Source organism: Sceloporus occidentalis, unplaced genomic scaffold, assembly GCF_023333645.1.
Source record: "Sceloporus occidentalis isolate IW3139 unplaced genomic scaffold, rSceOcc1.0.p SCAF_101, whole genome shotgun sequence".
Lineage (NCBI taxonomy): Eukaryota > Metazoa > Chordata > Lepidosauria > Squamata > Phrynosomatidae > Sceloporus > Sceloporus occidentalis.
In genome coordinates, this window is record NW_028317081.1 from 1,687,078 (window position 1) to 1,704,184 (window position 17,107).

The 17,107-nt window shown below is 37.5% G+C and overlaps 1 protein-coding gene across 1 annotated transcript; it reads right to left on the reverse strand.

The window, feature by feature from the left end:
- Positions 1-3,233: 3,233 nt before the first annotated feature.
- On the reverse strand, positions 3,234-15,190 carry LOC149283784 (complement component C9-like). The gene is given in 13 exon segments (XM_089497300.1): positions 3,234-3,391; positions 5,630-5,858; positions 6,446-6,624; positions 7,848-7,873; positions 9,573-9,687; positions 9,841-10,081; positions 10,824-11,039; positions 11,297-11,435; positions 12,139-12,289; positions 13,033-13,177; positions 13,678-13,771; positions 14,598-14,680; positions 15,140-15,190. Coding segments are annotated over 13 exon segments (1,827 nt in total).
- Between the last annotated feature and the right edge of the window lie 1,917 nt (positions 15,191-17,107).

The window sequence follows — 17,107 nt, forward strand, 5'->3', positions numbered from 1 at the left end:
TTCATTTATATATTGGTTAAGAGCAAACAAAAATCGATGAAATACACTGGTTACAATGTGATAGCCGAGATCAAAATACATGACCAAATAAGCAAATAAGCAGCCAAGCACATAAATAAATACATATATTATACATACATACCTAATGCAAAATCCCTTACGGGGAAATTCTCAAAAGAGTTTTTGTAGTGAAAATGTATAAATTTTTCTGCTGTGTTGATTGACTTGCCACAAAAAAAATAAACAGTTAAAATCATAATTAGAATAATATTATTTTTCTTTATCAAATCTAACGTTAAGACAGCTCAGCTAGCACATTACAACTCAAATAAAAAAAAATATATCTCAGGACAACTTCTGCATACCCTGAGATTTAAATATAATGGACAGTAAAAACACTTGTGCTATGCTCTTATATATTTTCTGTGCTAATAGGATCCCGCTGAGTAGGACCAAATGGATCATATTGATAACTGGCCAGCCTTTGGTTTCTTTTTTGATTCTTACCCAGTCTATCATTTTCCTGCTGTGCAAGCTATTTTGGAATGGTTTTTGCAAACTGCATTAGGCAAAAAATTCACCAAGTCAGTTATTTATCCCATAAAACCCATTTAAGTTAAAGGAAAATGCATACGAACTTACCATTCTGACACCAATAGTGATCGTGCGAGTAATGAACATGTACTGCCGTACAGTTTAGTAATTATTCCATGCATAAGATCTGTCGCTATCATTAAACACTTCCCCTTTTTTGTTTGTGATACATTCACCATTATCATAAAATCAGCATGTGTGTGTGTGTGTGTGTGTTTGTGCCGCAGTAAAAACTAGATGTGGTTACCCCGGGAATTCACTAAACCAAAGTATTACAGGAAAAATACATAAAATATATGTCGAAGGTATTGCCATATTGGTGGGAGAAGGCTGGCAAGCGGTAATTGTGCTATTGCCCCCTGTGTTACTTTTATTTAAAAAACTTTTTTTGCCAGAAGCGTAATTTTTTGAATGCGAAATTACCCACATATAATAACCACTAGGGTGCCAAGACTTTAGACGGCATTTATATCCTGACTGGAACCTTTCTCTGTTCCCTATGTAGGGTCTCTGAGTCATCCCTTTCTGTAAATAGTTTTTGGACAGGACTGGAGAGTGTATGTTGAGCATGTTGTCTGCCTGGCCTGGCCCAACCATGTAACGCACTGGGCAAATGCTGGGGAGGTAATTTAAAAAATCACTCACTAAATGTAACTGTGGAAAAACTGTTAGGAAAAGCCAAACCTTCCGTCCCTTCTCAGCTGAAGCCTGCAAGAGGTTTGGATCTTTTCGTCCCCCCTCATGAGTGTCAACTGAAGTCTTCGAGGAGAGACAGGAGCCAAAAGACACTACTGTAATGGGAGCTTCCCTATTTGTGGAACCCAGTGGCAGGGAACCAAATAACTAAATAATAAAGTCCAGCATGTGGCAACAGATGAGGGGGTAAGAAAAATCGTGGCCAGTCCAATCTGTGGTCGGGGCAGGAGCGGAGATGCATGGGTCAAAACAGGAAGTCAAGGTTCAAAAGCCAGGACGTCTGATAATATGGGTAGGAGTAGGGTGGGCAAGGAATAGATTATAACTCTTTGTCTCTGTGTACAAGGATATAACTCAGCATGGCGTAAAGGGACTGTCTGGGCTTTAAAGCCCACAGGTGCCAGGAACGCCTCAGTTTTCCAGGTAACGCAGGGACTTGCTGATCCCTGGGACCCATGAGATCCTCAGCAGGTGGGGATGTATCCACTGGATCCTCCCTGCACTGATCTGGAGCCAGAGACACGTCATGCGCACGGCCTCCAAGCCAGAGGACCAAGCTCTCCGTCTTACAGGGTCTCACTCGATCTTAGCCAAAAGGCCGAAAAGGTCATACCGTAGGCAGTTTTTGTAAATTATAGTTAGTTACATTAAAATCTTTAAGAATTTAGTCTTCATGCAGGATGCAAATATAAATATAATTATTACAAATTCGACTAACCGGTACTATGTTTGGAAACCTTAAAGATTACTATTTATAACATTTCCTATATTTATTTAAAAGAAAATCATGAGCCAGACTCTGAATTTCCCTAGTGCTATGTGCTGCTGTCATAAGCAACACCATGGATTTCCTTTCACAGTACAACTATGTATGTTATATCTATATATTTATAACAGTATTTTCAATTTCCCGTTTTACTTTTTTTTTTTGCAATAATTTCTGTTTCACAAACAAAACTGTTTGTGTCATTATCCATGATAAGGGCAATATGTGTATATATATATATATATATATATATATATATATTTATAGATATTTTTTTTTTTTGAACACACAGTAAATATTTATTAAAACTATTATTCATCAGTATCATTTTTTTTAAGACATTAGGTTAACAATAAGATATCATTTTATCATAGGGAAAGTGAGATACGTGGCACAAGGTGGCAGAACTAGCATTATCTAATCAAATTCAAGCGAAAATAAGGGAGGAATAGTCATACACAGGCTTGGTGGCCATACTCACACAATTGCCCACGCGTATCTAGCCGCATGCAGCCATTTTGCTGGAGGATGGAGAAAGTGGCAAATACATATGAGGGACTCTGCAGGGACAACCATTTAAAGGGACCATTAAAGTGCATATGATGGGTGAAATATCCTTTTAATGTATAGCACAAAAAAAGTGTTTGGCCAAAATGTAAAGAACAAGTCTATGTACTGTGAATGTGCTGTAGTCTAATGCCTAGATCAGAAATAATGTAATTATCTTAAAGGTACAGATCCACCAAAAAGAAATCGATTTTAAAGTACTATTAAGTTCTTTAATATGCATTTATGTTAAAAAAAAAAAAGACAAATAAAAAAGCTACCTGCTGAAGACAAGTCCAGAGCAGCACCATAATGGTTCCTCCAAACTTCATAATTCATTCTAGTTTTGGCTAAAATGAGCTAGTCACTGACAAGAAAGGGCTCCTAATGAAATCTATTGGAGTAATTTCTGCATTTGAGTCTGGGGAGGGTTCTCGTTAGAGACCCTTAATCTGTCACACAAGCCTGAGCTGGCTGGCAAGGCGTATAGTAAAGTATTTCTAGTTGAATTACTAGAAAAACAGCTCATTTTGTAAAAATCTATTTATTTTTATTCATATATGGCAACTAAATCTTTCTACAGTTCTCAATTTTTAAATTTTATTGGTGGTAACAAAAAAAAATAGCTTTGTTAACATGGCACGGTTCTTCTTCTTTCGCCATGACAATCTTTACCATTTGCTTGTGGAGGTGGATTGTTACATTGGCGTGTTAGGGTTATTTCACCGTTAAGGCATGATAACGAAGGAGACCAGCAACCCCAGTTTCCATCAATAGGTTTGGGTTCCCCTGTAAGAAAACAAAAAGGCTTTTAATATCACCAGTACTATCATACAGCAGGTAACCACAGTAGGGTCACATGAAACACACAGGAAGAACTTCTACGGATAATGGCTGGAGCCTAATGCCACTCTCTGGGCCTGAAGATTAAACAAGTCTTTAGAGGTCTGGAAATGAGAACGCCTAGGAACTCTCTAGGTTTTACCTGGAGTCTCCGGGTAAAGCACGGCTTCCTATGATCTCTGGTTAACTGAGCTTATTCTCAGTGTTGTTTAGTCGTGCCCACTCTCTACACACCCCCCATACAGTTTTATCTTTTGGCAAATCACGTGGCTAGCTCCTGGCTAGCTCCTGGGTAGCCTGGACCTCCAAGGTATGAAATCAGCTGTGATAGCTGGAGCTATCAAGCAAAATGTATACACCTTGTAGAAAAAGTCCCATAGATTTTAGATGTTTTTTCTAAAATTGGGTTTTGTTTTTCTGGGTATAAATATTTTTCTGTAAAAAATTAAAAATATTTGGTCCTGTCTGTAAATGTAACTCTTCATTTGCTGACAGTTGGCCTTATGATTTTTCACAGAAGTGAGCTGAAAAGGATAGTCACATTAAAACAAAATATTTTCAGCATTACATACAGTAATATACAGTCGTTTTTGGCAGTTGTGTGATATTTTGGGTGACTTTCCTTGCTAAAAACACCATACTGGGCTCTTTATCACTATGTTATAGAGGTTCTTACTTGTCCTCTATGGACTTTAATTACTTGGAGAGTCAGCCTGGATGATTAAGACTGAGCCACTCTATTGTTTACCACAAGACACAGAAACATAGACTTTTATGGCAGATAAGAACCATTTAGCTCATCTAGTCCAGTTCTTCCTGATGTAAAGATTCAGACCTTAATTAGTCCTTGTCTTAGATTTGGGATTGCCGTACAATTAAAAAGGTGGGGATAAGGGTATATGATGAGTGTGGTAAAGACTCGAGGTGATTGGGCTGAAATAAAAGCTCTAGAAAAAGCATTCAAATGACTATGATGCGGCTAATTGAAAACATTATATTATGCAAAAACCAAAACTGTTCTAAAAAAGAAGATTGTTTTGAAAACTTAAATGGTGAAAGCTCCTCTTGAAGCTGTCTGAAAAAAATGGGGGGCATAAGGCATTTCTGGAGGCAGAGTGCTCTGTGAAATGCCTTTTAACCCCCTTAATGCCACTGTGCCTCCAGAAATGCCTTTTTAACCCTCTATACGCCACTCTGCCTCCTGAATGCCTTAAACCTCCCTATATGCCACTCTTCCCCATAATATGCCTTTTAACCCTCTAAATGCCAGAGTGGCATATAGGGGTATAAGGCATTTCTGGAGGCAGAGTGGCACATAGGGGGTCAAAAGGCATATCATGGGGCACAGTGGCATATAGGGTTAAAAGGCATATCATGGGGCACAGCGGCATATAGGGTTAAAAGGCATATCATGGGGCACAGTGGCATTTAGAGGGTTAAAAGGCATATCATGGGGCACAGTGGCATATAGGGGGTATAAGGCATTTCTGGGGCAGATGTGCATAACTGGGGGGCAGGTTGGAAAATAGAAGGAAATAAAACCAAAATATTTTTCTCAATCATAGCTTTTATTAAAAAAAAATAGTTTAGATGAATTAACATTTACTGGTAAAACTTTTTTCCTATAGGGTCGTCTTATATTCAGGCTTTTTCTTTTTTTCCTAAATTAATATTCAGATTTGGGGGGTCGTCTTATAATCAGGGTCGTCTTATAATCAAGCAAATACAGTAAATTGTCATTTAGCTAGAAGAAAAGGTAAACACGATCTTTAATATATAACTCTGTTGGTAATTGATACTTGGCCTGAGAAGCTTGACTTGATTACCAGCTCAATGAAACTCTACCATTTGTGACTAGAGCTATACATGGTAATAGTCATATAAGAGGGTTTTCAATGCACACCGGCTAGTTTGTTTCAAATAATAGCTAATAGATATATTCTTCTTATCAAGATTGTTAAGATTTATTTCTGAAATACAATTTGAGCAATAGAGTTAAAATAAAGCACTTGACATGGTTGCAATTAATTGGCTTTTGATTTCTTGGGGCACAGAATCTATTATTGCATTTTTTTGGAAATTATATAACACTCATAGGAAAAGATATAACGTAAAACATGCAATTATATTTGACAGTATATGCTATGTGATTTAAGGACTGATCACACCTGCATACTTTATTACCTTTGTACAGGTCTGACTTCACTGTCTGGCACGCCACTCCGGTAAAATATTTGGAACATTTACACAGACATTCACCATCTATAACCATCGCAGTGCCGCCATTTTGACAAGGATGACACTTGCACACACTGTGTTCATCGAGATAATCTTCGATCGCTCGTTCTAAATTCCGTGACTTTATATAGGCATCTTTCATATCAGGCGGAATAAGGGTGTAAATTGGAGCTGGCTGTACATATAAGAATAAAATAACAAAACATAATTAGAAATAAAGCCAGATGGTACCAAATGAGCCTGATATTGTGAGAAATGTATTTCTATTTATTTTATCTTTTATAGTAGGGTAATCAGGTTCGGTAGGATATCCCTAGTGACACGTTTTGTAAAAAATAAAGTAAAAATGCAGCCTTAGAGTTCATCTTGTAGAACCAATCATCAAGATAATTTGGAATTTAAGCATCTAAAAATTTGGATTATTTGACCATGGGTCAACAACAAAAAGTACCAACTGCCTTGAATAATAGGGTCCTGGTAATAATGTGCTGATATCTAAGAAAAATAAAGCATAAGGGGCATCACTAGGTGTATTGTCATCCAGATTCTCAAAAAATGAGATGAAAACCTCAAGTTTTTGGAGCTACTTGCAGCCACCTGCTCCTTCGGCCAACATAAGGACATCCCTTAGACTTCACGCTCAGCTGATCTGTAACATATTTTAGGACTAGGACTGATATTGCACTTTAATTTGCCGAATAATCTACTTTTAGAACACGCATAATCACACAAATAATTTTAGTTGAAAAATTAAAACTGTACCTTTTGTTTTATCAGAACCGGAGAATCGACTATGGATGAAGCCCATTTAACAAAGTCCTCCACACTGACGTCTTTGTTTGTCTTGCCAAGCTTTTCATCGAGACCTGTTGCAGTACTTAATGTTCCTCCCTCGACGAAAGATATTACGTTCTCAATCACACCGGATTTAAGTGTGTTTCCTGGAAATGTAAATGTTTTATAAAACAATATAGAAATGTCTACAAGAGGACAATCATAATTATATACAAAGGGTGAAATGGTGTTTCTTTGCAGTGATCAAATGTCTCTTTTCCAGTGATACAGGATGCCTGTATGTGATCATGAAAAAATGGGTAAAAGTGAGAAAATGGAGAGGAAAGTTTGAAAACATAAAAAAGGGAACATTTCCATTTACTTGTAAATACCCTTATGTTCTTTTGTAAAAGACATTTTGATTCTAGAATGGTTTGCTTATGAATTAGTATTTTATATATTTTCTCTTAAAGAAGGTATCTTGGGGAATAAGTAAGGTCTTAACAAATGAGTCCCCCAAAAGATACTATGGGAGGAACTCAAGGAAACACTAATTGGAAAAAACTCTTAGGGACAGCAACCACCTTTAAACAAAAAGTGTACCACCTTACAATTATTAAAGAGCTAGACATCAACAATATCAGGCAGCTACACAGTATTTGTGGTACTAGAAATAATAACTTATATTAAGGATTGAGATAGGGCAGAAACTATGGATGGATGTTCCCTGAACCTGCAAAGTTTAAACAACGATTTTGAATTATAAGCATTTTAGAGGACTAAAGAGCTATTTAAAATGATTTCTTATTTATTAATATATATATGATATTTTATGTATATTTCTTATATTTACTATAACTTTATTTTTCTGTGAAGTGATGTTTCCAATCCTCTTTCACCAATGAATTGTTCTATACTGTGATTGGCCTTGTATGTTAGGGTTGTAGTATTATCTTTGGTAGATCAACTTTTTAAAATATATTTTTTTTTTTACATATTATGTATTTTCTGAATTGTTTATATCTTTGAATTGTGTTTTTTTTCTTCATATTACTACTATATTGTATAGTAGGTATTTATGTATGCATGCTGCGTGATATCTATTAATAAGCAAACACTCCAGCACTGAACGAGTTAATATAATTGAAAATTAACGTTCATGCCCTTGGTGAAGTAGACAAGATCTACGAATGTATTTAGTGCTTTACAGTTTGGGAATATATATTATTAATTTATTACTTGATAGTGGGTTATTTCTTTATATAAATGTATACACATATTGCACTTGGAGTCACACTCGCACTGTATCCTTAACTTTTCTTGCCTTACAGCTATACTAACACCCAAGCTCTAATACCACATATTAAACACAAATTACACATATATACACAGACATATTCTTTCTCTGCTTCTCCTCTCCATAAACCAGACACCGCTATCCATATGCTCACCCCTTACTTTTCAACACCATAAACTTAGATATACACAGTCATGCCAACACCATGCACTAAAATACACGCTCTAATATATAGCAACACAGTAACAGACACGCATACTCCAATACTATATGATCATGAAGATGCATGATAACTCCATACACTATTACACACACACACACTAATGATATATGCTGCCATATACACTCACACAAAAGCCTTACGATAACACACACACCAACATCATACACTCACACACGCTAACACCTCACTTTTATGCATGCTTATATTATTCAATAACATACATCAAAGCACTCTCACTCGAAAACTATACAAATACAGCATATACACACACTATTTTATTTATATTTCCCTTTTCTTTTTAAGCAAATCAAAAACTCTTCACTGAGGAAACTGTATACGCAATCAATGTTGCATTAGTCAATATTGTAATTGTCACGCTCTTGTTTTAAAAGTCTATTTAAGTCTCAGGAGTATACAACACTGCCCCCTACTGTCCATATCATATGATTGTTAGACAAGTAGGAGTCATTTTGTAATGAGTAACTATTATTTGATCTTTTTATATGATATTGTTTGTATGTTACATTTTTCCTCATTTACATTGGTTTCTGTGTACAGAAATACCTGGGCATTTCCAGACAAAGTATAAAATAGGATTGCGGAAAATAAGATCAATGCATTCACTACAAATATATTTATAAAATTCTCTCTATCAGTCTATAAACATTATTTTTGTGTTTCAGATAGTTACAAATGATCACCTAAAACACTCTAATACATAAAGTATAGGAGGATTTATATGTCAATGGAGGAGAAATGCAATGACATAGTATACATGTAGAGTGGATATATATTTTTTCTACATCATATTATTCATCATATTTTTTATATATATATATGGGATCAAACATCCAAATAAAACATATTTTTTATATTATACGTTTATTTGATTACTTTTGTCTTTGTGGCGTGCCGGTGTTCCTTTCTCTAATTGATATCAGTGTTGGAGTGGATGTTTTTTCTGATATGGTCTGGCGCTTTGTTTGTTATTTTTGCAACATAACTTTATTTTTTAAAACATTTAACATATTAAAGTACTGACAATGCATAAGATAAAGCACTAGTGAATTTAGGTTTCTATGGATTTCTATTTTAACTGTTACATGCATATTTAATGTGTTATTTGGTTGGTTTTATGCCAGTGGCGGAGCAAATTTCTATTGCACCTCTTATCCAAAGCTGTTGAGTGGGATTCAAAGAAAGCTGTTGCATAGTGGTTGACTTGAACTATCAAGAGGGCCAGAACTAACTTTAGGGCAAGTCAACAAAGCCTACCACATCACCCTCATCTCTAAAAGTTATGCTAAATGTATCAATTAAACCATGTAAATAAAATACATACTCCAGCTCAGTTACATAAATAACTACCAATAGGTCACAGTCACATAAAAAGTATTGATAAAGCCCTGCCCATAGCCATGCATCTAATCACACCCATAAAATGTATGGCGTGTTATATGTAGCATGTGTCTATCTAAAATAGAAGCCACCCATGGGCATGTGAGAAAGAGGAGCACTGGCTTTTATTAACAAATTGTGTTCCTCTCATAATTAAGGTAGTAAGTAGCTTTGAATGCCTACCTTCTTCATAAGACAAAACTTTGCTGCATTTCGGGTTTTTTATTTGAGCCTTAGCTTCAATTCCTTCACTTGCCACGCTCAGGCCAAGATCATATCCAAGGCATTCTGTCACATCTTTGGTTGTAATGTCTGTAGATAAAGTATACAGAATTGTCAAGTGAAACAGAGGAATATCAGAGAAAAGGTTGGCTGCAGAAAGAAGACAATGGAACCTTTAGATTTCCACTAGAACACAATAGAAACATATGCAGATAAATAATGAAAAGACTGATATGACCATACCTTTTGTTTTTAAAGTTGTTGAATCCAGAACGTATACCAGTTCATATTTCCCCCCAAGTATTCCAGACAATGCATAATGGGTTCCATACATCTCCAAAAATGAATAGTATTCTGCTTTTTCGTATGTGGTCGGAAGAGTTTTTAAATCATCAAGAAAAGAAGAAGACAACATAACACCTCGAGTCCTCATGTGATAGCTGGCCAACTGCAAAGTTCCTGACACTTTAATAAATGTTTTTTTCTATATGAGGAAACAATTTGAAAAAGAAAAATCTATTATTAGAAAAATAGATGAAAGGCACTTGATGTATACATGGATATTTTACTTTCAAGATGTTAATGTTTAAATTGACTTAGAACCTGCAGTTTAGACAGAATATGCACTCCATGGGACAAAAATGATCTGTCAAAGATTTAGAACGTATAACCACCGAAACACGTGTTCACCAAGGTGAACATTTTGTTATGTTGGACCTTGATTTGATGGAATCCTTAGTTTATTGGAACATTTGTAGTGAGTTATTGGGTAGAACATGAGAATTCGCCATGATCCCTACAGAGCCTTTACTTAATGTCTGCAATTATGTCATTTGGACTGAAGTCCTTAAGGTATTTGCTGACATAAGTGCCCCAAGTTATTTACTCAAAACCTGCAAGGCGAAAGCTAGAACAGCAATTTAAATCTTCACTAAAAGTTAAAACCTGCCATTTACAGACAAATTGTTGGTAAGGAGGTGCAACTATGTCCATGTTTTTCTACAGGACTCAATGAATATGAAGATCAGTGAGTGTTCAAAACTGAGGACAGTTCGTACGACCCAAACTCTGTAGGTAAGACAGGGCTGACCTCAAACTGGGCTGTATTGTTATCAGCCATAAGTATGTGTATTTCTAATGCAATGTTTCCTCAGGTGTCTCAGAGGGCAATGGCAGATTTTTTTGTACTAACTCATATTTGATATTAAATAATTAGATAATTGTACCCCAGCTTTTGCATATTGTTTGATAGCCTGTATACTTTCATTCCTTGATGTGTTTATTCCCAGACTTCCAGTAACCGAAGTGTCATTCGCTTCGGTTGAAGTCACTTTTAGAGACAACGACGCTTGGAATTCCTGCGTCTTTTCTTGAATGATTTTTGTTAGCAGTTCAATAGAATCTTCATAGATCTCGGTGGTAAATGACTTGTCAGCCTTAGTCTTAAAAGAAAAAAAAAAAAGGTAAATCGTGTGAGCATTCTAAAACGTGTATAAAACACAAATATGTGTAAATACATAGAAATAATAGGATACTATTGACAGAAATACATGAAAATGTCTGGTCCTGCTGACAACCTTAACTCTATATTATGTTTATATCCATGGTACCAGCTTTAGTGAGGAAGAGAAGCATGGTGTTTTACACTTTTTTGTAATTTGTATAAAATGCTGTTCTTTATAAGTTTTAATTTCCTTACCTGATAAACTAGATTTGCGACATTCCATGGATTGCGATAATATGTTTTTGTGTTACCATCCCGAACTCTTTCGCAAATACCGTTAAAGTATTCATTGTCAAAAGGGTTTCTCCTGGAGCTCATGCCCAAAATGTTCAAACTAAAAGGAATTAGAATATACTTATAAACGTTGTTATTCTATGTGGGCAAAAAAAAAATAATTTAACCCCTTAATGACAAAGGCATTTTTCAACATTTCTGCTATTCCAACCATAATTGAATTCTGTCTTATTTATCGATATAATCCATCATGATAAAAATATCAAAAGTGCAATATATTGAAAAAAACCGCACATTGTTTTACAGTTTTACCTGCTATAAAGTGTACACAGCTTGCGCAAATGAGAAATAAAAACTCAAAACATTTTGACCCCAACATGTGTGTATCAGCCCACACGTGAAGGATGCTTTACTTTGTGACACAATTATTATTATTATTTATTGTTTTATATAGCACCATCAAATTCCGTGGCGCTGTACAATGCGTAGACAGGACATAACAAGTAGTATGTAACATAACAAATTGACTTACAGAGACAACATGTCCGATTGTGGTTATTCAGGGCCACAGGAAAGAAAATGGAGGGTCTCAAAAGGCGATAAACTCACTGTCTATGCTTCATAGGTCTAACCAAACATACGTTGTCATTGTTTTGGGAACAGGTGTTTGTATCACTGTATAACGTACAGGATATCATATAAGGGTTGCAATGTATAATTCTAGGAAACAAACCCATTTTTCTTAAAAAAATGTAATGCTTATAGAAAAATTTTTTTTTAGTACTGTTCTGCATCATACACACCCATTTCCTGCAACCCTTCCTATTTCTGACAACTCGATGTCCATGCTGCGACAAGGTGACTTTGGTTCTTGATCATCTTCGCATAACTCATCTGAATGATCTCCACAGTCGTTATCGATATTACACAATAATCTTCTCTTTATACATCTACCTGTGAGTTAGAGGACAAAGGACAATTTATCAAAATCTACTATAATCAGGCTTATTGAAAATAATGTATTTTCATTTTTTAAAAAAATCACTGTACATATGGTGCAATAACTATACCTGGGAACACTCCGGGTTTGACCCGGATATTGCCGTGTAAGCGCTGCTCCTCTGGTTCTCCGGGTCGCCCCGCTCCCCGCTTATTTTTCCTTTAACCGGGAATGTTTCCCGCTGCCCTCATCGGGAACGCCGCCAACGTCAGCGGGAACGCCCATTAACATCAGTGGGACCGCCCAGTGACATCAGCGGGACCGCCCAGCGACGTCAGCGGGACCGCCCAGCGACGCCAGTGTGCAGTCCTGGCCGTGTCCCGCAAGGGAAGGCTCCGGGTAGCAGGAGCCGAGAAGTTCCCAGGTATGGCCATAACACAAACAAATCAGTGATAAAGGCATACCACTGGCATAAACCAAATCGTTTTAGTAACTGCTAGGCACGGAAAGAAAGGCACTATATAGCCTTTTATTAATTTATTCATGCAGTAAACATTTTATATACTGTACTGTCTTTCTTCCCGTCCTCAAGGTTTACAAAATGTATGGGTATTTCGTGTTAGAACAACAGTATAACGGTCCTTTAAAACGACAATATTACTGTTAAATTTAAAAAAAAATGAAGATTAAGCAAAGGATAAAAGTAAGTCTTACAAGGTTGTTGAGGCATTGTTTGATAAAGAAAGATAATAATGACCTGATTCACACTCAAAATCATTTCCACAGTCAATGCGGGCTTCCTTGCAAGATTTGCTTGGTTTGCAGCGCTGAGATTCTCCCAATGAACTCAGACAGCGAAGTCCTCCATACTGACCAAACTTTTCGATGCTACGAGATCGATGCTTTAATGTAAGAGGAGTGAGTGTTACAACACATTTGGCATCTGGCGTTATATACGACCTGACTGTACCAATATATATAGGGACCATAGAAAAGAACAAACCGTCCCACCTAGTCAAGAGGCCAGAAGCTAAAACTGAGCTTGTAACGTATGGAAGTTTTATTTTGCTGAGAGGGTGGTAGATTAATTGGAACAGCCTCCCAGCAGAAGTGGTAGAGGCTAATACAATGGGGGAATTGAAACATCCATGAGATAGGAATATGGCTATCCTGTCTTAAGAAAACATCAAGAACGGATTATGGTCTGAAGTCTCTATATCAGGAAAAATCGGTAGACTAGATGGGTCGGATCTAAACAAATACGAAAGAGTGCCTAACATACTGGTAAACAGTTAATGCTTTTTTTAAGTGAAACAACACTTTTATGTGTTCCTGAAGTCAAATTTCAGTATTTTGTTTGCAGCCCTATGTTTTCAGCTCTTTACAGTGGTGGGTGAGTTACCCGGAGGTTTGTGCAGGGATCACATTCACTCCATTTGCCCCAGGAGCTCAGCACACAGTCTGTTGGAGGTGGTGCATTGGCTTCTCTTGTCAGCCTGAATAAAATAAATTTTTTGTTATTTTTTGGAGACAAAAACACATAATAAAAGAGTTAACAATTTATGCAATAAACTTAAGAGTAAAGAACAATATATAATTTGCGTGGGTGCACTAAAAGTTGGAAAACTGCAGTTACACATGAAAACAATGCTAAATAACCCCTTGACTTCACCCGTGTATATTTTGCACCCACAAACTCCAGATTTCAGGGAACTTCTGGAAATTTCCAGTGTACTCAATATACTCCTCAGATGATTCCAAGCTGGGGAGGACTGGCTGCATTCAGCTTGAGGGACAAGTCTAGCCAAGTAGCCAAGAAATAAAGACGCCCAAAGCACATTTTGCAGGCTGTGCTCTCGATGTGGGGTATACAGTCCTGTCTAAACCTCCGAGAGGGGTTGGAATATGTGAAATTGCAAGTAAAATATCATTTAAATCTTAACAATCCAAATGGACAATCTTCCACCCTTGCCAGTCCTCAACTGGTTCCAAGTCATTCAATAAAAGCAATAGTCCTATGCACAGAACAGCAGAAGATTCTAGCTTTTCACATTAACATTACAATTTCTTAATTTATGGATTTTGTGAATTTATATTCAGTATCTCAAGTAAAAATAAAGTAAGCTTACCTCTCCTTTTTGGGTCCAGATACAGCACACGTTATAAAACATAACACTAGACTCAGTCCTAGGATATAATGTATTCTGGCCATTGTGACTGTTTATGAAGCAAGGCTTAACTGCACCCCATATATAATGCAAACTGTCATTCATTAACTGAATATAAACAGAATATAAGGTTCCATTAAAAGACAATACTCACTTATCACATGAATTAGCATACATGGAGGCCAGTTGTAACCAGCCATTGATTACGTTCTTGTTTGCAATTGACTTAGCTGTTAGCTGTTAGAGTTAAATATAAAATGTAAGAAGAATAACAAAACAGCTTTTTTTTCACTTTGAACTATAATAACAACTTATTCAGTAGAATGAAGAAAAAGAATCAACTTGGAGTCATTACATCGAACATTATACTTGTCCTTATTATGTGGTGCAGAAGTAGCCAGGTTTTAATTTATCTTAACAATTAAATATGTGCCAGCAGTAGGAGGGTTAGATTTAAAGAATACATTTTTACTGTGTTTAGATCAGTATTTTTTATTTTACGTGGATAAGGAATAGAGTTTTAATTGATTTTGTTTATATCAGTATGGCATCACTGCTCAATTTAGGGAAGCGGACAAAAACGAAGCCAAAACGTCCACATTTTTGTCCAAAATTTGCAGGCCCTTTACTCACACTCTCTCTCGCTCTGTCATTCTCGTTCACACTCTCTCTCACTCTCTTTAATTGTTTCCCTACCTTCTCTGCTAACGACTTCCACTTTTGCTTTTGCATCTTCTTGTTCTTCATCTTCTATCTTTCATTGTCTCTCTTTTATGTTTTCTCTTTATCCGCATCTCCACTGACATAACCTGGTGCAAACTTCCACCAAAATATTGGTGTTTCCAGTGGTGTTTCCCGATTCTCCAGGTTATGTCCGATTCTCCCAGTTATGTCAGATCCTTCAATCGGGTGAGACAATGTCACCAAAAGGTCAATGTCTGTCAAAATTGAAGCACTTCCAGTGATGTCCTCCTCCCCAACTGGAGGATCGGGCAAAAGGACATCACCAGAAACACCGCCATTTGGCAAAAGTTCGCGCCAGGTTATGTCCTTGGTGATGCAGCTGAAGACAGAAGAGAAAAGATAAAAGAGAGAAGATGAAGAACAAGAAAATGCAGAAGTGGAAGTGGTTGGCAGAGAAGCTAGGGAAACATTTAGAGATCGTGAGAGCGAGTGAGAATGAGAGTATGAGCGAGTGAGTGTGAGAGAGTAAATAATAATGAATGTGGGCACTGGGCACTGAATTTCGTTCCTGAATTAAAAATTTATATTTTTATACTTTTTGCGCAAAAAATGAACGGGTCAAAAACGAACCGGAAAATGAGTCCGAATAATTTTTGGCCCATTGGGACATGTCTACGCACACGTTCCTTTTATATAACTGCCTGCTACAAATGTAACAAGTTCTTAGTGATTGATTTTCTTTTGAAGTGGGATTTAATCAGTCATGAAAGTTACTTCAAGTCAGAAATGTGTGAAATGTAACTAATAATAATGAGAAGCTCTACAATAGTTGTATGACTTATGTAACATACATCAACTTACTTTGTCAATTAGTTTGATCCATTTTGATGTCCCAGAAGTTTGCTTTGATCTTATAATGGTTTAGAGTTTAGACTTGCAGTGGTTTAGACCAGTGGCGTACTTATCTTCAGCACTGCCCTAGGCCTACCCCCAGGGCAGTACTGCCTATGCCCCCTCCGCTGCACTTACTTTCTATTGGGCGTTGGGATATGATCCTGATATATCTCGGCACTCCACTTTTAACCTTTTGAGTGTCAATTTTTTTGCCTGGGAGTCCAGGACATTTTCAAGAATTTCTGCATCCAAGTGCAATAACAAAATAACAAGTTTATCTCCCATTTGTAGTATAGATTTATGCAACAATTACAGTATAGGGATATATATTCAGATCAGCCATAACATTATGACCACCTGCCTAATATTGTGTAGGTTCCCCCTTTTGCTTCTAAAACAGCCCTGACCCGTCGAGGCATGGACTCCGCTAGACCTCTGCAGGTGTGCTGTGGTATCCGGCACCAGAACTTTAGTAGCAGATCCTTTAAGTCAGGGGTTCTCAAACTGCGGCCCTCCAGCTGCTGCAGGACTACATCTCCCATAATGCTCCTTCAGCTAAGGGGCTGGCTGAGGAGTATGGGAGATGTAGTCCTGCAGCAGCTAGAGGGCCGCAGTTTGAGAACCCCTGCTTTAAGTCCTGTAAATTGCAAGGAATGGTGAGATTGTGTGTGTCTGGGTCAGTAGCGTACCTAGCGGGGGGCGGGGGGGGCGGTCCGCACCGGGTGCCGCTCATCAGGGGGGTGCCAACTTGCCGGCACCCCTCCAGAGACGGACAGCAATGTCCGCCACTGGAGGAGAAGGCTCGCAAGGGAGCGGTATTGGAGGTCTTTAGCAGACCTCCGGCTCCCTTGAGTGATTTTAAGCCGGGTTCAACCCTTGAACCCGGATTAAAACCACTCAAGGGAGCCGGAGGTCTGTTAAAGACCTCCGATATCGCTCCCTTGCGATCCGCGCGGCAACAGCTGCTGTGCGCCGGGATTTGTTGTCAGATCCCGGCGCACAACACTGAAGCCGCGCCCACTGCCGTCCGTGCCCTCTGACCCGGAAGAAGACAGAAGACAGAAGAACTGAAGAAGAGGAGGAAAA